At 41.8% G+C, this 26,137-nt stretch overlaps 1 protein-coding gene across 2 annotated transcripts in view; it reads right to left on the bottom strand.

Moving 5' to 3' along the window:
- ZFYVE19 (zinc finger FYVE-type containing 19) overlaps positions 1-26,137 on the bottom strand; it is a 45,325-nt gene that overhangs the window by 7,947 nt on the left and 11,241 nt on the right. For both annotated transcript variants that reach the window (XM_075844762.1, XM_075844761.1), the window contains exons 4-8: positions 13,423-13,583; positions 12,898-13,043; positions 12,396-12,507; positions 8,126-8,344; positions 3,553-3,629 (exon numbers count right to left, since the gene is read on the bottom strand). In XM_075844762.1, the coding sequence (XP_075700877.1) occupies positions 3,553-3,629; positions 8,126-8,344; positions 12,396-12,507; positions 12,898-13,043; positions 13,423-13,583 (715 nt within the window). The remainder of the gene's footprint in view (positions 1-3,552; positions 3,630-8,125; positions 8,345-12,395; positions 12,508-12,897; positions 13,044-13,422; positions 13,584-26,137) is intronic.

A 26,137-nucleotide genomic window follows, 5' to 3' on the forward strand; every position in this document is an offset into this window, starting at 1 on the left:
AGGGACTGAGTGGCGGGTAGATTAGGGCTCACCTGTCTGTCTCCCTACCCTGTCATTACAAAAACATAATAATAAAAACAATAATAAAACATAATAATAATAAAACATAATAATAATAAAACATAATAATAATAATAATATTATTTTGGAGATTAAAGTTACAAATTTGACATAGATTATATGAATTTTACACAATAATATTAAAAAATAGTGTAGTACCGTGTTAGCCAGAAACAATATGCAATGTCACATACTTTTGTGTCAAAAAAAGACAAAAGTATAGCTAACCATAAAAGTTCTATATGCGGCTTTCAGAGCACACAGGCTCCTTCTTCAGGCTGTTTACAAATGAATGACTTCGAAAAAAGCACAACATTTAGATGTTACACAAAGACAATTGGTACATGAGGTGATACATCATTAAGATAAGCCGGGGCTATAAAACTGAGGTTATAGAGGTGATGATTTAGGAGATAAGGGATCTGGAGTCAGTCTGATGGGGGACGTGACGTGTGTCCATGTAGTGGCTCATAAATCCTGGTGTTAGATTGAGGCCTTGTGTCAATGACTGGAATTTTAGAATCATCTTGAATTCCCAAATTTTTCTCTCTCTGTTGTTTTTAAAATGACCCTTTAGTATTAGGACTTTTAAATCTGCCAAACTGTGATCGGGTCCAGAGAAATGTTTTCCCACAGGTGTATCCACCTCCTGTTTTATTGTATGTCTGTGAAGATTCATCCTGGTTTGTAGTTTTTGTATGGTTTCCCCAATGTAGATCCTTTATTGATGCCCCTTGTACACAGGATCATGTACACTACATTGGAGGATGTACAGGAGAACGTGCCAGTGATTTTATAGTCCTGCTGCGTGTTTGGTATCTGGATGGTGTTTGATGACAAGATGTTGGTACAGGTCTTGCATTTTCTACTGTTGCAAGGAAAAGTGCCAGTGTCTGATGGTGGTGAGAGGGCACTTCTGACCAGGAGATTCCTTAGGTTTGGTGGCTGTTTGTATGCAAGGAGAGGTAAATCCGGGAATATTTCCTTCAGTTTATTGTCTTTGTTGAATACAGGTTGGAGATCAACAGCAATTTTCCTCAAGATGTTAATTTGTGGGTTGTATATGACCACTAGGGGCACCCTGCTGTTAGCTTCAATCTTTTTGTACTGCAGAAGATTGCTCCTTGGAATTCTTGTTGCTCTAGCAACAAATGCAAGACCTGTACCAACATCTTGTCATCAAACACCATCCAGATACCAAACACGCAGCAGGACTATAAAATCACTGGCACGTTCTCCTGTACATCCTCCAATGTAGTGTACATGATCCTGTGTACAAGGGGCATCAATAAAGGATCTACATTGGGGAAACCATACAAAAACTACAAACCAGGATGAATCTTCACAGACATACAATAAAACAGGAGGTGGATACACCCGTGGGAAAACATTTCTCTGGACCTGATCACAGTTTGGCAGATTTAAAAGTCCTAATACTGAAGGGTCATTTTAAAAACAACAGAGAAAGAAAAATTTGGGAATTCAAGATGATGATAAAATTCCAGTCATTGACACAAGGCCTCAATCTAACACCAGGATTTATGAGCCACTACATGGACACACGTCACACGTCCCCCATCAGACTGACTCCAGATGCCTTAACTCCTAAGTCATTGCCCCTATAACCTCCGTTTTATTGCCCCGGCTTATCTTAATGATGTATCACCTCATGTACTGATTGTCTTTGTGTAACATGAAAAATGTTGTGCTTTTTTCGAAGTCATTCATTTGTAAACTGCCTGAAGAAGGGGCCTCTGCGCTCTGAAAGCCGCATATAGAACTTTTATGGTTAGCCAATAAAGGTATCATACCTATTATACTTTTGTCTTTTTTGACACATAAGTATGTGACATTACACAATAATATTGCATCATAACGGTTAACCAAAAAGGGTGAAAACCTAAAAGTAATGTAGAAGCCTTTGGAGAAATTTGAAGACATCCCTCACAAGAAGAGTTGCCCACTTTTCAACCAAAAATACAGCCGCGCGGCCTGACAAACGTAGAGTATCAACTCCAAATAATAAGTACTCTGACACAACCCCAGTCTTCTTATGCAAAATTTCCATCATTTGTTATTGCCATTAAAAAATGATTTGCCGGCCCGGGGGCAACGCAACTCACGACGAGAAGCATTCCTCCACATGACAAGTTGCGGCTGAATGATCTGCCTGTATTTAGCTCCGGGGAGCAATTTATTATCTGTTGTCCATCTTATGTAATACACGACGCATATAATCTCCTATACTACATGCACACTACACAAACGCCCCTGAAAAGGGCACCAGTTATTTTGTCTTTTTGAAGTCATTTTTACAAACACAGGAAAGGGATTCCCACAATGGAGCAGATTCTGTATGAAAGTTTTTTTTAATATATTGGGGCCAGTGCCTAACACAGTCACTCCATCCATCCACAAGTACTGATCTATAAATACTCTCGAGACACCACGGCTCCAGTGTCAAATATAACCCATGACTCTCCCAGCTTGCCCTGGCTGTCAGTTGTAGTTTTACAACAGCCGGAAAGCCGCAGGTTGGAGTCCACTGCGGACGCCACAAGATTTAGCGAATTGGCAAAGTTTCATTGTAATAACATTGTTGCAAGTATGTACAATATTTAAGTGGTAACGTGCTAAAGCGAAGACCCAGCAAGGCCTGACGTTTACCTCATTCCATAATGCAACAAAAAAGTTGAGCAGAGGTAATACGCAGTACGGCTCTGTTCACGCTTGCGTCACTATTTCCGTTTTTTACCTGAGCCATGACGAATATGACTGGATCTGTTCTGATGGATTTGTTTTCTCCTCCACTGACTTATAATGGATCACTCATGTTTCCGTCAGGTATAACTTCTATTTTTTGCATGGATACAATACTGCAGCATGCTACGCTAGTCTGACTGTCAAAAAGCAAATGAAAACGGACAGAAAAGAATTAACGGAAACCACGTGCACCGGATCCGTCACCATTGAAATCAGTGGTGATGCCAACGGGAGCCTATGGTTTGTTTTAGTTTGGATTACGTTCATGGGTTCCCCTGACGGAAAGGTCCGACGGAACCCATGAACGGAGTCCTGACGCAGATGTGAACGAAGCCTTGCTTGTGCATATGCAATCTACAAGACTCCGCAATACCAGAGGTTAGCGCTATAAGACCTTGGCCTTTGATTATCTTCTTGGATGAAAGAGGAAAACTGCTCAAATTTTATTGTGGTGCTGCAGGTTTAACAGAAGTTTGAACCTTTTCGAACGTATATCCATTACATGAGAGACGGCCTGCATTGACTTTTACTAGAAAACCTGCCAAACGTATGAAATAATGACTTTTTATATACATCTGAACAACAGGAGCCACAGGGCAAAAACGTGGTGTGAACAAGAAGTACAAGTCGGAATTCTTGCGGCATGCAGGTCAAACATTGGGCTATGAGGTTAGAGTTCCCCTTTAATGGCAGCTGGGAGAGAAGCAGAAGATAAATCCAGTGTCTGACCTGCTTTAGACATCTCTGTACTACTTCCTCCTCGGTTTCTTCATCGCTGTCAGGTAGTTTGTAGTTGTCCATAGTTACTGGAAATGGCCACAAAATACATCATTACTTCACTATTGTTTATATTCTGAAACCATAAGAAACTATGCAAAATTTTAAAGGGATAACTAAATGTTTGACAAACTTCTGACATGTCATAGTGACATGTCAGAAGTTTGGATTGGTGGGGGTCCGAGCAATGAGATGTCCACCAATCGCTAAAACGAAACGGCAGAAGAGCTCAGCCACTTCGTGACTGTTCGGCTTTCTGCGGAAAGCCGATGTATCGGAGTACGGGCTCGTAGACTTTCTATTGGGTCCGTACTCAGACACATTGATTTCCGGAAAAAGCCGAACAGACACGAAGCGGCGGAGCGCTCACAAGAGCTCTTCTGTAGTTTCGTTTTAGTGATTGGTGGGGGTCACAGTGCTCGGACCCCCACCAAAATGTCAGAAGTTTGTCACACGTTTAGTTACCCTTTAATCACAATCGATTGGAAAATCACATAGGTCAGGGCTTACACGCACAGTACCATTACTCTGTACTACGTAGTTGTAGGCAATCTGTGAGCCGTCAGATGGTGCCTCTCTATAGCCCCATATTAAGGAGGGCACAAGGCTTCTGTAATAAGGTATTCAATAGAAATAAATGGAGGGATGTTCTATCAGAGTCTGAAAAAACCTCTCAGCATGAAATTGGAGGCATATAGAGGTACAGTTGGGCCCTGTAGACTTCTATGGCTTCCGTATTATGGCGCGATTCTATGATGAAAAGTTCTACAAATTTTCCAATCGACTTTCTGTATCAATGCCTCCGTTTTCGCGATCTTTGCTTGCAGCCATTCAGTAGGAACATTAATTTTTTACTTTCAGTGGATAAAATTCTGTCCATGGTCACGTGATGTAACGAGCTGTGCAGCGGTGTGTCCGTCACATGACCATGTAGTAAGTGCATGCATATGTAGGTATGTCATATTGATACTTCATTGTTATAAAAGGGGATTTCCCATGAGAGACATTTATGACATATCCACAGGATACGTCAAATGTCAGGTGCGGGTCCCAGAGGTGGGACCCGCACCTATCTCTAGAACGGGGCCCCCTAAACCCCGTTCTGCCGCTTTGTTGTGCCTGAATTTTGACCATGAAAAAGGTTACATGGTCGGGAGTTACGAAAACAGCGTACCTCGTTGAGCTACGCTGTTTTCGTAACTCCTGACCATATAAACAGGAAGTGGCCGGGAGGCAGCGAGAACAGACAAAGCTAGAACAGGGTTTAGGGGACCCCGTTCTAGAGATAGGTGCAGATCCCAGAGGTCGGACCTGCATCTATCACATTTATGACATATCCTGTGGATATGTCATAAATGTCCCTGATGGGAAAAGCCCCACCACATAATTCTAGAGGGCAAACTATTTTTATTGACTTACCTGATGTATGGGAATATTGCTCACTGATATACGGTAAAGGAAAGTAGTAGATAAGATGCAGGGTCAGAGAACTATGTTCTCATGTTGCTATGTGGCATTAATTCCCAAATAGCTGGTATATAGCAAGAAATAGGGGCTGTAGGATGTGACTAGTATGTGGCATGGGTCTTGTGGGCAGGGGCGTCGCTAGCAACGGACCATTAGCCCAGTGCCCCGGATCCCTGGGTGACTGCCGCTACAGGGGCCGCAACCGGGTTGCGGCCCCCGCATCTATAGAAATTTACTATAGTAACTGGGGCCTATGTCATAAAATACACGGGCCTGTTACTATAGTAATACCACTATACTTACCCTCCTTCCCGAGCGCAGCAGAAGTCCTGACGTCTTCTCACCTCATGACGCTGTGCGCCGCGCATGACGTCCCAACGCTGGATGGTGTCAATACATCCGCTGCTCTGAAGAGCTGGGTAAGTGTAACATCATTACTGCCTGCTGGGATCCTGTATCGAAGCCTGCCTTGTGGTAAGCTTAGATACAGGATCCAACAGACAGAATCCCACATGGGCTTAGATAAAGGGCCCATGTGTGATACGGTCTGTTGGACCATGTATCTAAGCTTACCACAAGGCAGGCTTAGATACAGGACCCCCAGCAGACAGTAATCTTATACAGTATGGGCCCTGTATCTAAGTCTACAACCTGGGTTACTAATGTTTTTTTTGTGTGTGTGTGTGTTTTTTTACAGGTTCGGTCTTTGAGCTACGTCGGATTCGAGGACGGCTTTTTTTATTTTCAATAAAATGGCTAATGGGGGTTGTATGTGTGTGGGGAGGTTTATTTCAATAAAATATATATATTTTCTATGCCTTTGTATTTTCTTTTAAACTTGATTACTACCGCCTTGGTAATGGCCGCTGGCTGATTGACAGCGTCCATTACCAAGACGGGGCTTAGTGTTAGCCGGTACAGAGGCTAACACTAACCCCCATTATTACCCTGGTACCCACCGCCACAAGGGGCCCTTTTCATTATACAAAGAATAACATTTATTTGCTGAAACTAAAGTACCACCTAAAGGTAGTCAGTGACAGCTAAAGGGCAACTGATGCCACAGTAAGGCTGTGTTCACACGGGGCAGATATGCTGCGTAATAGCACGCAGCATATCCACCCTGTGCGCCGCAAGGAATTCCGGGCGGAAAAGCGCACCAAACTGTGGTGCAGTTTTTCACCCCGGAATATCCAGCACTTAGCTGGCCTGTTAGCAGGGCGGCCTCCTGGGATGACGTATAAAAAAAAAAACAAAACAACATTATATATATATATATATATATATATATATATATATATATATATATATATATATTTACCCTCTTCCAGATGTCCCGTTGAGGGTTTTTCCCGTTGTAGACATTTATGATATATTAACAGGATATACCATAAACGCCTGATAGGTGCAAGCTCAACCTCTGGGGAGCTCTGAGGTCCCCACTTCATTTCCCAATTGAAAGCAGCGGTCAGCGGCCACATTTTCCCTTTGAAATCAATAGAGAGGCGGAATCCCAACTTAAGTTTATACTAGTTACTGGATCGGCTTTTTCCAGAACTTCCATAGACTTAATGGAGAGAGAGGACAAGAGCGACCACCTCTCCATAGATTTCAATGGGGCATAGCGGCCCGCTAGTGGCTGCCTTATATCAACAAAATGAGGGACGTGGGACCCTCATTTTCCAACTAAGGGAGAATACATATAGAATATGCTATTACCTTATTATACAGTCAAGTCATATTAAAAATGACCACCAGCTAATATCCAGAGTAACCGCCGTGTGCAGCACGGACAGCAGAGAGACGGGCGGGGCGGGTCGGTTGTCTCCGGTATCTGAAGCTGCTGACTGCAGAACATCCCACGTTTGCTGGAGGGTGAGTGGGGGAGGATCCATAGAGCGAACAAGATGATCAAGGTGATCCCACAGATGCTCAATTGAGTTAAAGTCTGGCGAATAAGGAGGCCAGGGAAGTACTTGGAAGTCTTGGTCCTGCTCTTCCAACCAGTCTGACATTCCTAGCGGTGTGATATGTCGCATTGTCTTGCTGGAAAATTCCATATGCCCCAGGGAAGGCAAACAGCATGTATGGGTGGACGTGATCTGGAACGATGGATTCATACCCAAATTGGTTCAGAGTGCCCTCCACATGGATAAGTGGCCCAGAGAATTCCATGAAAAAATTCCCCAGACCAGAACGCTGCCGCCTCCAGCTTGTGTTCTTCCAGCAATGGTTGCAGGGTGCTTGTTCTCTGAAGTTTCTCGGCTGACACGCCAACGTCCATCCGTTCCATGAAGCAGAAAACGTGATTCATCGGAGAAGGCAACCCTTTGCCAATCATTGGTGGCCCAATTCCAATACTGCCGTGCAAATTGAAGTATTTTTTTCCGATGCACCTTTGTTAGCAGAGGAGCAGTGACCATCCGTCTGCTTTGGAGCCCCATACTCAGTAGGGTTCTCTGAAGTGTTTTAGACACGTCTGGTAGCCCCCTGGTTGATTTTCACGGTGAGCTGCTCCACTGTAGCGTGTCGTTCGGCCCTCACGCACCTTCGTATCCGATGTTCACCTCTCACATCAATAGCACGTGGTGCTCCGCAGTTTCCACATCGGTTATTCCCTATGGTGGCATTTGTCCACTTACGATACACTGTCACCACAGCAGCACGTGAACAGTTCATAAACTGCGCTGTTTGAGAAGTACTGCCACCGTGGGCCCGAAAGCCAATAATCATCCCTTATTGCAACTCTAAAAAAATAGCCCCTTATACCCATGGCAACAACAAGTGATGTGTTCAGACAGCTTATCGCACACCTTATATACCCACCAAGCCCACCACACATCACTTCCTTCATGGGCTACGTGCTGCCGGTGTCGAAAGTAGAAGGTGGTCATAATAATGGGACTTGACGGTTTACTATTCAGATTGATTTTTTTAGTTTAAGTTATAGTCAAAGGAATACGGGTGAGAGTGGAGTTGTTCTTCCTCAACTGCGTTTCTATCAATTGTTTAATCCATAACTTTATGGACTTTAATGGAAAACACGTATTTGTAATACCTTTATCTGGATCTCTTCCTTGTAACACAGCCAGCCTTTTCCCTATCTCCAACATTTTCTCTTGCCTGGTATTCTCTTCTTGCAGTTCTGTTGCTGCTTCATTCAAAATCTTGTCTTTTTCCTTTTCCAGCTGCGCTGCATCTAGTTCAGTATAAAGGCCTGTCCAGCGATCCTCATGATCAGCTTTACTCCGATCATTAATGGGTGGAGAAGGCAATTCTGGGAGTTACATAAAGAATTCAGGAACATTTTTAGCTTTATATTTAATCATTCATAACAGGAGAAGTAAATCACGGTCAGTAATTCTCAGTTTCCGTTTTCCCCCAACATGTATACTTAAAGGGAAGGTGTCATGATTTAGTTTTTTTATTTATTATATTGCTTTTAATATATTAACAAAAATTTTATTTAATGGTGTTCTCATTTCTTACTTTTACTTCTCTATGGGGGCTGCCATCGACTCTGTACGTGTCGATTAACGAGACATGCAGAGATGGAATACGGCACATACAACCCCATAGAGAATGCGAACGGGAGCCGTTCCATTCTCAGTTGAACGCGTCGTCTGTTTTGGAACGGCGCATGCGCCGCTCCTACACAGACTACAAAGAAGCTCGTTCGTAGAGCGAAATCCGGCGCCATTTTCATGTGGACCGGAAGCTGCTGCCGGACATTAAGATGACGACTTCTGGCCGCATGTTCAACGAAGCGAATGCTCAAGGAAGAGGAGCGTAGAGAAGCGGAGGCAGGAAAAGGTAATTTATGTTCGTGTATGTGATGTGTGTATTATGTTCGTGATACTGTCTGCTGAGCCCTGTATCTAATCCTCCTACACTGTGCAGTCACTCAGAAAATGGCGGCACACAATGTAGGAGGTTTAAAGACATTCAAACCCCTCCTTCTCCTGGCACTAGCCAGAAGAAGAGAGGGGGGATTGTGTGAGGACACTAGAGAGAGTGTGTCCACCCCAAATTTGCAGCATAAATCACTGAGGTTGCTTTACCACAGTGACCATGCTGCAGTTTTGGGAACTGCTCCCTCTAGTGGCCAGCACATGGAAATGTTATAAATTAGAATCTAATTTATATTTCCTGACTTGTGAAAAAATTAAAACAATGTGTAATCACTTAAATACTAATTGTTTAACTGAAAAAAAAATTTTTTTCTAGCGACACATTCCCTTTAAGATTATTTTCACTGAGTCGGTTAAGGAATATATAACTTGGCAGTCAACACTTCACTGCCAATGTTTGTATCATAAATAGGCCATATATAAGATGAATGATACAATGTATCAAAAATATGTGTCTAGTGCTTTCGCACTTTGCATTGAGACAAAATAAATTAATCTAGTGTGGTAGGTAATGATGCTAAAAAAAAATATTAATTAACATATCCCATATATTCATGTCCAGTTTGTGTCTTAGTAGCTATCCATTTTTATTTGTTTTTCTATATGTTTGTAAACTGGACATAGAACAGGAGAAGTGGAAGAATTGTTTGGTGTTTAAACTAAATGACTGGTTTTATGGCGGAAGCTTTAGCACAGTCCTCTCCGTATCAACGGGTCATTGTCATTTAAAACAACTTTTGACACATCATAAACGTTAGAAATGATTGGTAGGTGTCCAGGCACAGAGAACCCCACCAATGACTAGACTAAAAGGGCTGCCGCATTATGCTTAGCACTGTGCCCCTTTGGCTGCCCTTACAGATTTGAATACAGGCCATAAATAATATATAGTCCTTATTCAGCTATGATGCCACAGCCCTGTGTTTTGGCAATGGGTTAGGTGTTCAGCACTGGATCCTCTTCTCACATATCAGAAGTTAGTTGAAATGACAATCACCCTTTAATTTGCCATCCTGCATTATGTATGAGGAGAGTTAGAACCCACATGTGACTTTGTGATCACGAAAAGTGTGATGGATCATGATCTCGTGTCCTGCGTGTGAACACCTCCGGTCTAGTCGGTCATTTACGATGCACTGTTTTTATGGTCTAGACTCTAGAGAAATGCTGTCAAATGGAAATTAATCATCAAAAAACTGGTCATAGGAACCAATCACAGTGCAGCTTGCATTGTTCCAGAGCGGTTTAGGAAACTCTTTTGGCCTTGTGGACAAATCTGACGTGTTATTTTATGTGGTAATAACTTTAGAATGCTTTTTATTTATCCAAGCGATTCGGAGATTGTTTTTATGTGACACATTGTACATTATGTTAGTGGTAAAATAACACATTCAGTTTGTCTGTGAAAAACACCAATATTTTGCGAAAATTTTCACAAATTTGCATTTTTCTAAATTTGAAAGACAGATGGTTATACCACACAAAATAGTTACTCGTTTAAATTCCCCATATGGCATCATTTTTTCAACATCCTTTCCTAGGACGTTACAAGGCTTATAACTTTAATTTGTCACATTTTCAAGAAAATTTGTGAAACCTATTTTTTTCCAGTTCTGAAGTGACATTGAGGGGCCTATATAATAGAAACTCCTCCTAAAAATCAGTCCATTTTAGAAACTGCACCCCTTAGAGTAAAGTATTCAAAACAGAATTTAGAAGATTTCTTAACCCTTCAGGCTTTACACAGGATTTAAAGAAATGTAGAGGTGAAATTTACAACTTGCATTTTTTTTTTTTGCAGAAATTCATTTTTAATCCTGTTATTTCGGAAACAGAAGGTTTTAGCAGAGAAACGCAATTCAATATTTATTGCCCATATTCTGCAGCTTTTAGAAATATCTCACTTATGGCCCTAGTGTGCTAATGGACTGAAGCACCGGCCTCAGAATTTAAGGAGCACCCAGTGGATTTTCGGGCTCTCTTTTTATTAGAATATATCTTCGGCACCATGTCAGGTTTGAAGAGGTCTTGTGGTGCCAAAACGGTGGAAACCCCCCAAAAGTGACCCCATTTGGGAAACTACACCCCTCAAGGAATTTATCTAGGGGTATAGTGAGCATTTTGACCCGACAGGTTTTTTGCTGAATAAATTGGAATTAGGCAGTGAAAATTAAAATCTACTTTTTTCTGAACAAACAGGAGTAAAAGGTCAAAATGCACCCCAACATTTATAAAGAAATTTCTCCCGATGGCGGCAATACCCTATATGTGTTAATAAACTGCTGGAGAGAGAAAAACGAAAGTTGGATCCAGCGCTGATGGATGTAAAGCCATGAGTAAGGACGCAGGAAGCGTCTGAAACGCGTAGGCATGATTCTCTGATCACCCCTTGTACAGAGGAAAATACCCTGCTGTTTTTACTTTTAAACTTACAATAAAACTTGGAAGAAGTTTCCTTTTTTACATCCATCAGCACTGGATCCAACTTTCGTTTTTCTCTCTCCATTCATACCGTGTACCGACACGAGGACCCGAGCGCTGCAAGCAGTATAGGTCTGTACCAAGGTGAGCTGGAGGATTTCTCCTATTTTTTTCTTCATTAATAAAACTGCTGTTTGGACAAGGCAGGGCTCAGAAAGGAAGGAGAACCATTTGGCTTTTGGATTTTTTTTGTAAATCTCCACAGATATTCAGTACAAAAACAATAAAAACGATGCTAAAAGGCGATCAAAACGCCCTGTGGAATTCCAGCCTAATGCTTTATCTCCACTCTGCCGCCAGACACATCACCTGCCTATGTCCTGAGCGTGTACGGCTCTGTTCACACCTGCGCTATGGTTTCCGTTCATTTCAGAAGCCATAGTAGTGTGCTGGGTCGATTGTACGAATGCTGCGCGGCTTTTGATTTCAAAAGTGACGGAAACCCTGACCCTACAGATTGTGCTATTCTTGCCATCAAAGTACTGGAAAGGCTGACAGAAACCTAAGGGGAAGCTTGAACACAATTCTAAAAAAAACAGAACAAAAATGTCTTGAATCTGTTAATTTAGCATCAATGGGACCGGATAGGTGCTGAATTGTGAGACAGTCAGAGAAAACGACATACAAGTCAAGACCGGAATAAAGCCCAAAATAAAGTGTTAACTCAAAATCTGTTACAATTTAATAAATGGAACTTCCTAATTGGAATATTTATGATCGAAACAAGTGCTGGACTATTCAATGCTAGATTAAAGGAATGTCAGTATATTTCCGAAGAGTATGTAACGTTTTATGTAGAGGTCAACGGTAAGGTGTTGTTTTTTAAAAATAAAATAAATGTATACAAATACATCCAATGAAGATCCAAAAATGAATAAAAATCCAAAATTGATAAACAAAATGAATCTGCATTTTTTAAAATTAAATATTATTTACCTTGTTGAGAATCTGGGTCACACTTTTGATCTAAAGCTACCTCATGATTCAGTTGGGTCAGCAGGTCATCAACTTTTTGAGTTTGACTTCTGGTATCAGGTGATTGATGCGGCTATAAAGCGGATAAAGAAAATAAAAAAAGAAAGAAATCTATAAAATAAACATTAAAAAAAGGAAATTAAACAAAGGACCGTTTTTTTGTAAATTTAGAATTAGGATGTCAATGCACGTGTAGAGGAGACTTCAGCAGAGGCCTGCAGCGAGAGATCAGGGACTCATGATCGGCAGAGACCGAATGAGGGGAACTAAGGGGAGTTTACAGAACGCATAAAGTCTGAATAGTTTCATCATTCCGGTACAGTTTGGAAAAGAACGAAGATGGGCAACAAGTGCATTTTACCATTATACAGAATTGGTACATGTGACCCAATACAACGTAAGCTATATCAAATTTGCGATGAAATTGGACATTGACAAATTTCTCATAAGAATATACTAATACCGGCTTGGTTGCTCTAGATGGCGGAACCCTCCCTTGTAATACGGCCAGTCGACACTCCATTTCTTCCAGGGATGGGGCAGGTGCTTGTGTTTCCTTACGTAAGGCCTCTATCCTGGACTCTATTTCGGCTGTGGAAGGGATGGCTTCTGAAAAATGTGAAAGGAATATCTCCATCATACATGTAAATACTGCTGTATCATCTAGTCAGAAATTTAGTTACATTTTTACATACAGTTGTGTTGTGTCTATTAAACTGCACTCCACCATCACGGCTTTCCTCACACCCGCAGCGGTCACGTCTGCCGTCATAATAAACTAGGGAAGTCGTCTACTGAATAACTCCACGATGATGAAATTACTTCTACAAACTTAATCTTAGATACTTAAAGGATATATATATATATAAAAAAATAATATGTAGTTTGACTATGAACGACAACCGTAAAAAAAAAATCCTGCCCAAATTTTTTTTAAAGTTGCAGCCTAGCCACATAGGTCTTCTTACAAGCATGGTCATCTACTCACTAGGTTTAGTTTCCCGCTTGAGTTTTTCCAGTCGTTCTGAAATAGCTTGGTCTTCTGGCGACAACCCCTGATACCTGGAGTTGCTTCCTATAGGTAATACCCCTTGACCTCTTTGCATCTCTTCCCGCTGACTCTGTTTGGCTTCCAAAGCGGCTATCCTCCTGCAACAAAAGATTATTATTTACCTGCGATATATAAGAGTCCCGAGCCCCTAATTTGTAAGGCTAAAGTAAAGCTCTGCCTGTGGAGCCTCGATCAAGTTTTATATTAATTACATTATGAGGATTTTCTGTAACGTGTTCTCAGTATTGCTCGCTCTCTAGAAGTGGGGAATGCCCCGCCCATCCCGCTAAACACCGCCCACTTGTAAAAACGTACAAATTATAGCATAAATATGGCATGCACCATCATTTAATATAAAAGAATTACAAAAAAGTGGTTTTATTTCACATTTTTTGTGATTTGACTTCTCATAATCAAAATAAAAAACATGGAATTAAACTAATCTAGAAAATTAAAGCCTCATAAGACTTGTAAAAATAGGTGTGATATTGAAAGCGGTTGCAAAGATATTATCGTTTAAAGAAATGCATATCAAAAATGGAAAATTTGACCTGGACACAGGGGCATCAAGGACCCTTGGTCATGAAAGTGCTCTGCTCGGGGACTCCAGTACTGCTGCCGACGTCATTGTCCATATATGGACAGTGACGTTGGCAGAAGTTGTGGAGTCCCTAGGCAGAGAATCGGCTGATGCTGTGCTCGGGGACTCCAGTAGTGCTGTCGATGATGTTGTCCATATATGTACAGTGACGATGTGGGCAGAAGTTGTGGAGTCCCCGGGCAGAGAATCGGCTGATTCTCTGCTCGGGGACTCCAGCGATTGGAAACCCCATACCAAATATGGACGTCGGGAGCAGTGCTGGAGTCCCGAAAAAAGCGCTAGCTGATGCTCTGCTCGGGACTCAAGCAATAGACAATGTGATAGCCCCTTGCGGTCATGTTCACGAACAGCACATGAAGCAAGAGCCCAGTCACGTGGGGCCGTGTCGGAGAGTCATCATTATTAGAAAAGCTACAGCACTTACTGAATAAGTCATGAGGTTTGAATTGCACCATTTAGTACAAAAATTTTAATTAAAGTATATTAGTAAGTTACTTAGTTACGGGGATGTTTTCAGGAGAAAACATCCCCGTAATTTCAGCCGTAACGGCATGTGCAGGCGCTTGAACGCCGCGTCCATTACGGACGTAATTGGCGCTGCTTTTCATTGGAGTCAATGAATAACGGCTCCAATTACGACCCAAGAAGTGACAGGTCACTTATTTGACGCGGGCGTCTATTTACGCACCGTCATCTGACAGCGGCGCGTAAATATACGCCTCGTGTGAACAGACAAACGTCAGCCCATTGCTTTCAATGGGCAGATGTTTGTCAACACTATCGAGGCGCATTTTTCGGACGTAATTCGGGGCAAAAACGCCCGAATTACGTCCGTAATTAGTGTGTGTGAACATACCCTTACTGGCTACAAACATTTTGGTTTTCCTTTTCTGAGAGCGGTTGACCTTGGTGGACATTTAGATTTTCCATCCTGTGTGATTTCATGTAATTCAGTCAAAGTTTGAAAGTTTTTGTTCCTTTCGGTGAATTCTCACCCAAACGTCTGACTTTCATCAATCTGAAGAATGCTCTTTAGGTCACTGCTTAGAAGGGTGTGTGGAATCCCGAATGTTTTACATACCAAAAAGCTGTTCAGACAACATTGTGCCAATTCTTCCAGGAGCCTAAAGCATGAATATTACTAGAAGGCTAGATTCACACGAACGTGAGGAAACTCTGACGTGAAAAACGTGCAAATCCGAGGTGCCCCCGTGCACATTCCTCTATCACGGATCCCCATATACTTGAGCCTATGGAGGGATCCGTGAAAGCTGAAGATAATAGGACATGTTCTATTTTTCAACGGACCCGTCACATGGTAGGTTGATGCAACAGCCGTGTGAATGGCCCCATTAAATAAAAAAAAAGTCTGTGTGACGGTGGTTGTTTTAAACCCTTGGCGACATGCCACGTACTATTACGTTGCTGTCGCCAAGGGGAAGTAAGGAGCGGGCTCACGGGCAAAGCGCGCTCTATACTCTGTGTGTGATGGCTGTGTTGCACAGCCGACACCCCACTCCAGTGAGCGTAATCAAAGTTCACTTTGATTACGCCCTTTTAAACACTTTAAACGCTGCGGTCAATCGTGACTGCGGCATTTAAATTGTTAGAATCAGGGGGTGCCCCCTGAAACAGGCCATCGCGCCCCCCCCCACCCCGCAGTGCGATCGGCCATTTACAATGGTTGCTATGGCAGCCTGGGGCCCTAATAAAGGTCCCCAGTGCTGCCATCTTTGTACTCCTTTGAAGCTCTGCTTCTGGCAGGGCTTCAAAAGAGATTGTCAGAATCACGATATACTGCAATACATTAGTATTGCAGTATATCGTGCAAGCGATCTAACGATTGCTGGTTCAAGTCTCCTAGGGGGACTAATTAAAAAAACACATTCCTCTAAACTTTATGATCATGCAAAGTGTGATGCATCATAAACTCGTGTCCTGTGTGTGAAGTAAACACCTCCGATCTAGACGGTCATTTACAGTCTAGGGAAATGCGGTCAAATGGAAATTATTTATCAAAAAAACTGGTCATAGGAACCAATCACAGTGCAGCTTGCATTGTTCCCGAGCTGTTAACACCTTAAAGGAACAGTGTCACCCAAAAAAAATTTTTTATATCAGTTTGATGTTAGTGTTTTATTAAAAACTTCCCTATGGGGGCTGCCATTTTTTTTTCCATTTCTGTATGTGTCGATTAACGACACATACAGACATGGAATACGGCAGCTACAGTCCCATAGTGAATGCGAACGGGGCCCGTTCCATCCACTATGGTGTACGCCGTCTGTGTGGGAACGGCGCATGCGCCGCTCCCACACAGTCCAAGTTGAACTGAGCGCCGTCCGGCGCCATTTTCCTGTAGACCGGAAGTCGTGGCCGGACAGTAAGATTACTACTTCCGGTCGCGGCTTCCGGACTTGTGCACTTGGAGCAGCGGCAGCAGACTGAGCGGACGGACTGGAGGGAGCGGCGGCGACTGGAGCAGGTAAGTGATTTCTATGTATGTTCGTGTTTCAGTGTGTTTACTACTGTATGTAAACCTTCTACACTGTGTGTTAGCTCAAAAAATGGCGGCACACAGTGTAGGAGGTTTGACTGTTCAATCCCCTCGTTTCTCCCGGCGCTAGCCAGGATAAAGGAGGGGGGGATTCTGAGAGCTCACTAGAGCGAGGGATTTTTTTCCAATTTTGCAGCATAAAGCAATGTGGTTGCTTTACCACATGCAATGCTGCAATTTTGGGAATTGCTCCATCTAGTGACCAGTGCTGGGAAATATTATAAATTAGAATCTAATTTATAATATTTCCTGACTCGTGAAAAAATAAAATAAAAAATAGAACAATGTTTAATCACCTACACACTAATTGTTTAACTAAAAAAAATAATACATTTTTTGCTAGCAACACATTCCCTTTAAGGACACTCGTTTGGCCTTGTGGACAAATCTGACGTGTTACTTTATGTGGTAATAACTCTGGAATGCTTTTATGTATCCAAGCGATTCTGAGATTGTTTTCTCGTGACTCATTGGATTTTAGGTTAGTGGTAAAATTTGGTCGATATATTCAGTGTTTATTTGCGAAAAACCCCAAAAATCTGAGAAAATTTGCAAAAATCTGCATTTTTCTAAATTTAAATGTATTTGCTTGTAAGACAGATAGTCATACCACACAAAATAGTTACTACTTAAAATTTCCCGTATGCCTACTTTATGTTTGCATCGTTTTCTGAACATTCTTTTATTTTTCTAGGACGTTACAAGGCTTAGAACTTTAGAAGCAATTTCTCATATTTTCAAGAAAATGTCAAAAGGCAATTTTTTTAGAGACCAGTTCAGTTCTGAAGTGGCTTTTTTTTTTTAAAAGGTTTTCTTTATTAACTTTTTCTCAAAATACAAATCTACAAAAGCGCAAAATTGCGCACAAAAACATACATAACATACTGACCAACCGCACTAGTTGCCAATGACAATCCTCATATAGAAAAATACAATTACAGTGCAAAAGCCCACATGAAAACTTAACGTATTACAGGTGCATATAATCTCCATCCATCTAGCCCATATCTTCCCGAATTTGTCAGGACACCCTCTGCTAATGTATAACTTCTGATATAATGGTATATACTTATTTACCAGTTGTAACCAATGTTCTATACTAGGACACACCGTGGCCTTCCATTCCATAATTATAACCTTCCGTGCACAGAACAAAACAAATCGGAAAAAGATTTTGTCATAATAGCCTTGTACTAACTCATTCATAATGCCCAAGAGGCACACCTGAGGTGAGAGAACCCTGGGAAACTCAAAGTTGTCATGCAGAAACTCTACAACCCTTGACCAAAATAGTGAAATCCTAGGGCAGGACCAGACACAGTGGAGGTACGTGCCAATATCCGACTGACACCTAAAACAGCTGTCCGACCCGGAGGCCCCAATTCTCTGAAGTCTAACCGGAGTATAGTAAATTCTGTGTAGAAACCGTGATTGTATTAAAAAATCTCGAGCACTAACTACGGAATCAAAAAAGGAAAACTCCACCTCCCTCCACTCCTCCTCCGACAGATCGGGGATATCTCTCTTCCACCCCAGGTACGCCCTATCAAATGGACGTTTTACAGAGGACAGCAACAGGGCATACGTCTGAGTGAGGGTCTTAGGAAGGTCTGGGGTGCCGAGTAGGTCCTCCAATCCGGAAAACCCCAAAGCTGGCATAATAGAACCAAACTGAGCCAAGCAGGCATGTCTCAACTGGAGATAATGATAAAAAAAAACTCTCGAGACCCCAAATCTCTCCTCTAGCTCAGAAAAGGAGACAAACTCGCTGTCTACAGAGTATATTAGTATATTTGGCCTAAAAATCGAACCCCTATCCCAGCCCACATCATCGCTCCCGGCAGGGACACCAGGTGAGGCAGCCATGGATTATTCCATAACGGAGTCCTGGGGGAAACAGAAGAATCCGTAGTATCTTTTAGTAAGAGTTGTGCCTTCTTCCAGGCATTCGCAATAGTTTTTAACGGTAAGGGCGCCTGACACGAAGTTTTAAACCTATATAAGAGGTTGGTAAGACTCTCATAGGAAGTCATGAGTGCTCCAGCCAGCGCCGTGGCCGCATTACTTAAGTCAATGTCAATCCACCAGTGAGCCAGTACCAGCTGCGAAGCCAGATAATATAAGTAAAGGTTGGGCGCCGCCATCCCCCCCACACTCCTTGGGGCCTGCAGAAGACTGAGACTAAACCTGGGTATGCCGCCTTGCCAGTAAAACCCACGTAGGATCCCATCCAGGTGGCCAAAAAATTGTTTGGGCAAGATAATCGGACAAATATGTAGGAGGTAAAGGAATTTAGGCAGATATATCATTTTAAAAAGGTTTATCCTACCATATAATGAGAGGGGGAGGTTCCTCCAAGAGTTTAGCTGCTTTTCAGTAGAGGCCACTAAGGGACACAGATTAAGTTCACGAAAGCGTAACAAATTAAGGGTAATCCGCACCCCAAGATACGTAAATTGAGACACGACCTGCAACGGGACAGGGAGCCCCTGCCGGGAGCGATATTCTGCACATAGAGGGAACATAACCGACTTAGACCAATTAACCGACAACCCCGAGAACGCCCCAAAAGTAACAACCAGCTGCAAGAGTGAAGACAACGAAGGACCATCATCCGCTAGGTACACCAAAGTATCATCTGCATACAGGGATATTTTCTCAACTAGCGAGCCTCGAGGGATACCAATAATGGAGGAAGAACGCCTAACTGCCAGCGCCAGAGGCTCAATCGCAAGAGCAAACAACAAAGAGGAAAGTGGACAGCCCTGGCGCATACCCCGACCTAAAGAGAAGGGCTTAGAGACATCCAGATTTGTTCTCACCCTTGCGACAGGCTGCTCATATAACAGACGGACAAGGGCCAGAAATCTGGGACCAAAGTTTAGACGGGAAAGCAGTATCCAGAGATACCTCCATTCAACCGAATCAAAGGCTTTATATGTATCTAGGGAGAGAACAAACCCAGGGGATGTATCGTATTGTGCCGCATCAATATTAAGAAACAACCTGTGTACGTTAATATCCGTACCCTTCCCAGGCATAAAGCCTGTTTGGTCAGGATGGATGAGGGACAATATAACTTTGTTTAATCTGGTAGCTAATATTTTGGCAAGTATCTTTGCATCTGAGTTAATCAACGAGATGGGCCGGTAGGAATCCGGGAGAGTCGGATCTTTCCCAGGCTTCAACAGCACCACAATTAGGGCCTCTCTCATAGATGCCGGCAGCTGAAGTGGCTTTAAGGGACTTATATATAATAAAGTCCCCATAAATCACCCCATTTTAAAAACTTCACCCTCAATGCATTCAAAACAGAATTCATAAAGGTTTCTTAACCCTTTAGGTGTTTCACAGGAATTAAAGCAAAGTAGAGGTGAAATTTACAATTTTCTTTTTTTTTGCCAAAACTCATTGGTAATACATTTTTTTTCTTTAACACAGAAAATTTTACCAAAAAAAAGGGACTCTATATTTATTGCCCAGATTCTGCAGTTTTTAGAAATATCCCACATGTGGCCCTAGTGTGGTAATGGACTGAAACACAGGCCTCAGAAGCAAAAAGGAGTGTATATATATATATATATATATATATATATATATATATATATATATATATATATTTTAGGCACCATGTCAGGTTTGAAGAGGTCTTGTGGTGCCAAAACAGTGAAAACCCCCCAAAAGTGTCACCATTTTGGAAACTACACACCTCGACATTTATCTAGGGGTATAGTTAGCACAGTTTCTTTACTCAACTTATTAGAATTAGTCTGTAAAAATGAAAATCTTTAAGTTTTACAAGAAATAAATGAGGAAAAGCACCCCAACATTTGTAAAGCATCTTCTCCCGGCAATGACCCATATGTGGTAATAAACTGCTGTTTGGACCCACAGCAGGGCTCACAAGGGAAGGAGCACCATTTCGATTTTGGAGAGCAGATTTTGCTGAAATAGTTTTCAGTGCCATGTCGTGTTTGCAATGCCATGAAGGGACCAAAACAGCGGAAACCCCCAAAAAGTGACCCATTTTGAAAACTACACCCCTTAAGGAATATTTCTAGGGGTATAGTTAGCATTTTGACCCCACATGTTTTTTGCAGAATTTAATGGGAATTATGCCGTGAAATTGAAAATCTAAATATTTTCTAATAAAATGTAGTTTTAGATCATATTTTTTCATTTTTACAATAGATAAAGGAGAAAAAGCACCTCAACATGGTAGGTAGAGGAGCCTTAAGAATAATTTTAAAGAACTAGGCTACAAGCTGAAGGGAAGGACCTCCAAGGTTGTATTCTCAGGAATACTGCCTGTGCCATGCGCATCACAGGAAAGACAGCGGGAGCTCAGGGAGTTAAATGCATGGCTAAAGTCTTGGTGTAGAGGAGAAGGATTTGGGTTCCTAGAGCACTGGGCTGACTTTTCATTGGGGTACAAACTGTATTCTGCAGATGATTTGCACCTAAATGGAAGGGGGTCCGCTGTGCTGGGGGAGAGAATTCTAGCTGGGGTGGCGGAGTATTTAAACTAGGGCTGAGGAGGGAGGTCAATGTAGAAAAAAAGGGGTAGCCAGGTTAGAGAGGGGTCAGACTATATTGGTGGGGGGAGAAACAGAATGTGGGGAGAGGACTAGACAACAGGATAAGGAGATCCTTTCGTTACAAAACAGTGTAAATAAAAAGGCCCGATTAATGTCAAATCACATTTCTGATAATAAAAGTGAAAAACTGACAGGCAAGTTAAAGTGTATGTTCACAAATGCCAGAAGTCTAGCAAGCAAAATGGGGGAGCTGGAGGCCTTGATACTGGAAGAAAATATAGATATAGTTGGTGTTGCTGAAACATGGCTGGACTCTTCACATGACTGGGCTGTAAATCTACAGGGTTTAACACTTTTTCGGAAAGACAGGACAAATAGGAAAGGTGGTGGTGTATGTCTGTATGTGAGAAATGATATGAAGGCGAGTGTGAAAGAGACAATAGTGGGTGAATACTGTGAGGAGGTTGAAACCTTGTGGGTGGAACTAGAAAGGGAGGTAAACACTGAAAAAATTACTTTTGGTGTAATCTATAGACCCCCCAATATAACTGAGGAGATGGAAGTTCAGCTATATAAACAGATGGAGCGGGCTGCACAGGCGGGTACTGTAGTGATAATGGAAGATTTTAATTTCCGGGATATTAATTGGTGTCATGGTTCGGCTTCAACTGCAAAGGGGAGACATTTCCTCAACCTGTTGCAGGAAAATTTTATGGGCCAGTTTGTGGAAGACCCGACTAGAGGTGAAGCTCTGTTGGATCTGGTCATTTCTAATAATGCAGATCTTGTTGGGAATGTCAATGTTCGTGAAAACCTCGGTAACAGTGATCATAATATAGTTAAATTTTACCTATACTGTAAAAAACAAACGCAGGCTGGGAGGGCAAAAACATTTAATTTTAAGAAAGCCAATTTCCCCAGGATGAGGGCTGCAATTCAGGATATAGACTGGGAAGAACTAATGTCAAATAATGGAACAAATGATAAATGGGAGATTTTCAAATCTACTTTGAGTTATTATAGTGCAAAATTTATTCCTACAGGTAACAAGTATAAACGACTCAAATTAAACCCCACATGGCTTACACATTCTGTGAAAGGGGCAATACATGACAAAAAAAGGGCATTTAAAAAATACAAATCTGAGGGTACAGCTGTAGCCTTTGTAAAATATAAGGAGCTTAATAAAATCTGTAAAAATGTAATAGAATTAGCAAAAATACAAAATGAAAGGCAGGTGGCCAAGGATAGTAAAACAAATCCCCAAAAATTCTTCAAGCATATAAATGCAAAAAAGCCCAGGTCTGAACATGTGGGACCCCTAGATAATGGTAATGGGGAGTTGATCACAGGGGATCAAGAGAAGGCAGAGTTACTAAATGGGTTCTTTAGCTCTGTATATACAACTGAAGAAGGAGCAGCTGATGTAGCCGGTGCCAGAGCTGTTAATATATCAGTTGATATACTGAATTGGATGAATGTAGAGATGGTCCAAGCTAAATTAAATAAAATAAATGTGCACAAGGCCCCGGGACCAGATGGGTTACACCCTAGAGTTCTTAAAGAGCTTAGTTCAGTTATTTCTGTCCCCCTTTTCATAATATTCAGAGAATCTCTAGTGACTGGTATAGTGCCAAGGGACTGGCGCAGGGGAAATGTGGTGCCTATTTTCAAAAAGGGCTCTATGTCTTCCCCGGGTAATTATAGACCAGTAAGCTTAACATCCATCGTGGGGAAAATGTTTGAGGGGCTATTGAGGGACTATATACAGGATTATGTGACAATAAATAGCATTATAAGTGACAGCCAGCACGGTTTTACTAAGGACAGAAGTTGTCAAACTAACCTAATCTGTTTTTATGAAGAGGTGAGCAGAAGTCTAGACAGAGGGGCCGCTGTGGATTTAGTGTTTTTGGACTTTGCAAAGGCATTTGACACTGTCCCCCATAGACGCCTAATGGGTAAATTACGGACTATAGGTTTAGAAAATATAGTTTGTAATTGGATTGAGAATTGGCTCAAGGACCGTATCCAGAGAGTTGTGGTCAATGATTCCTACTCTGAATGGTCACCGGTTATAAGTGGTGTACCCCAGGGTTCAGTGCTGGGACCCCTATTATTCAACTTATTTATTAATGATATAGAGGATGGGATTAATAGCACTATTTCTATTTTTGCAGATGACACCAAGCTATGCAATATAGTTCAGACTATGGAAGATGTTCATGAATTACAGGCAGATTTAAACAAACTAAGTGTTTGGGCGTCCACTTGGCAGATGAAGTTTAATGTAGATAAATGTAAAGTTATGCATCTGGGTACCAACAACCTGCATGCATCATATGTCCTAGGGGGAGCTACACTGGCGGATTCACTTGTTGAGAAGGATCTGGGTGTACTTGTAAATCATAAACTCAATAACAGCATGCAGTGTCAATCAGCTGCTTCAAAGGCCAGCAGGATATTGTCGTGTATTAAAAGAGGCATGGACTCGCGGGACAGGGATGTAATATTACCACTTTACAAAGCATTAGTGAGGCCTCATCTAGAATATGCAGTCCAGTTCTGGGCTCCAGTTCATAGAAAGGATGCCCTGGAGTTGGAAAAAATACAAAGAAGAGCAACGAAGCTAATTAGGGGCATGGAGAATTTAAGTTATGAGGAAAGATTGAAAGAATTAAACCTATTTAGCCTTGAAAAAAGACGACTAAGGGGGGACATGATTAACTTATATAAATATATTAATGGCACATACAAAAAATATGGTGAAATCCTGTTCCTTGTAAAACCCCCTCAAAAAACAAGGGGGCACTCCCTCCGTCTGGAGAAAAAAAGGTTCAAGCTGCAGAGGCGACAAGGCTTCTTTACAGTGAGAACTGTGAATCTATGGAATAGTCTACCGCAGGAGCTGCTCACAGCAGGGACAGTAGATGGCTTTAAAAAAGGGTTAGATAATTTCCTAGAACAAAAAAATATTAGCTCCTATGTGTAGAAATTTTTCCTTCCCTTTTCCCTTGGTTGAACTTGATGGACATGTGTCTTTTTTCAGCCGTACTAACTATGTAACTATGTAACATTTGTAAAGAAAACTCTTCTGAGCACAGCAATACGCCATACGTGGTAATAAACGGCTATTTGAACACACGGCAGGGCTTAGAAAGGACAGAGCGTCATTTGACTTTTAGAGCACAAGTTTTGCTGGAATGGTTTTCGGCGTCATGTCACGTTTCCAAAGCCACTGATGGGCCAAAATAGTGCAAACCCCGCAAAAGTGACCCCATTTGGGAAACGACATCGCTCATGGAACTTATCTGGAGGTATAGTGAGCATTTTGACCCCACAGTTTTTTTGCTGAATTATTGGAATTATGCAGTGAAAATGAAAATCTACATTCTTTCCACAAAAATGTTGAATTTTTTTCATTTTCACAAGGAATAAAGGAGAAAAAGCGCCCCAAAAATTTTAAAGCAATTTCTCACGAGTACGGAAATACCCCATAAGATGTAATAAACTGCTGTTTGGACACACGGCAGGGCTCAAAATGGTAGGAGTGCTACTTGGCATGTAGATTTTGGTTGATTGCTTTATTGGACGCCATGTCGCATTTGCAGAGCCCCTGAGGTACCAGTACAGTAGAAACCCTTGAGAAGTGACTCCATTTTGGAAACTATACCCCTCAGGGTAATCATCTAGGGGTGTAGTGAGCATTTTGATCCCACAGGTGTTTCATAGATTGTATTAGAATGAGGCAGTGAAAATGAAAAAAAAAAAAATTCTAAAAAAATATGTCGTTTTGCAACCAATTTTTTTTTCCACGAGGGGTAATAGGAGAAAAAACAACACACAATTTGTTACCCAATTTTTCCCGAATACAGCAATACCCTGTGTGTGGTCCTCAACTTCTGTTTGGGCACATGGCAGAGCTCAAAATGGAAGGAGCGTCATTTGGCTTTTAGAGCGCAGATTTTGCTAGACTAGTGTACGGGCGCCATGTCGCATTTGTAGAGCTCCCTTAGGTACCAGAGTAAAACCCTGAGAAGTGACCCCATTTTGTAAACTACACCCTTCAAGGCATTTATCATTTGCCTGGACATATGACAGGGCTTAGGAGTGAAAGGCGCATGTGAGGCCTATTTTGGTGATTTAGCCCACAATGGCAGGACTCTGGGGTCAAATAGTAAAACAAACCCCCAAGTAGTGACCCCCATTTTGGAAACTGCACCCCTCAATGCATTTTTTTAAGGGATTTAGCGAGCATTTTGACCACACAGGGTTGTTTTTCTTTATTAGAAATAATTGCGGAGTAGATGTGCAAAGTGAAAATTGCAAATTTCCACAGGTATATGCCATTTTAGTGCACAATATGTAGTGCCCAGTTCGTGCCACTGAAGACAAATACCTCAAACTGTTAAGCGGGTTCTCCCGGGTATGGCGATGCCATATACAGTGAAGGAAATAAGTATTTGATCCCTTGCTGATTTTGTAAGTTTGCCCACTGGTCAAAGACATGAACAGTCTAGAATTTTTAGGCTAGGTTAATTTTACCAGTGAGAGATAGATTATCTAAAAAAAAACAACAGAAAATCACATAGTCAAAATTATATATATTTATTTGCATTGTGCACAGAGAAATAAGTATTTGATCCCTTTGGCAAACAAGACTTAATATTTGGTGGCAAAACCCTTGTTGGCAAGCACAGCAGTCAGACGTTTTTTGTAGTTTATGATGAGGTTTGCACACATGTTAGATGGAATTTTGGCCCATGCCTCTTTGCAGATCATCTGTAAATCATTACAATTTCGAGGCTGTCGCTTGGCAACTCGGATCTTCAGCTCCCTCCATAAGTTTTCGATGGGATTAAGGTCTGGAGACTGGCTAGGCCACTCCATGACCTTAATGTGCTTCTTTTTGAGCCACTCCTTTGTTGCCTTGGCTGTATGTTTCTGGTCATTGTC

The sequence above is a fragment of the Rhinoderma darwinii genome, chromosome 12, assembly GCF_050947455.1.
Source record: "Rhinoderma darwinii isolate aRhiDar2 chromosome 12, aRhiDar2.hap1, whole genome shotgun sequence".
NCBI lineage: Eukaryota > Metazoa > Chordata > Amphibia > Anura > Rhinodermatidae > Rhinoderma > Rhinoderma darwinii.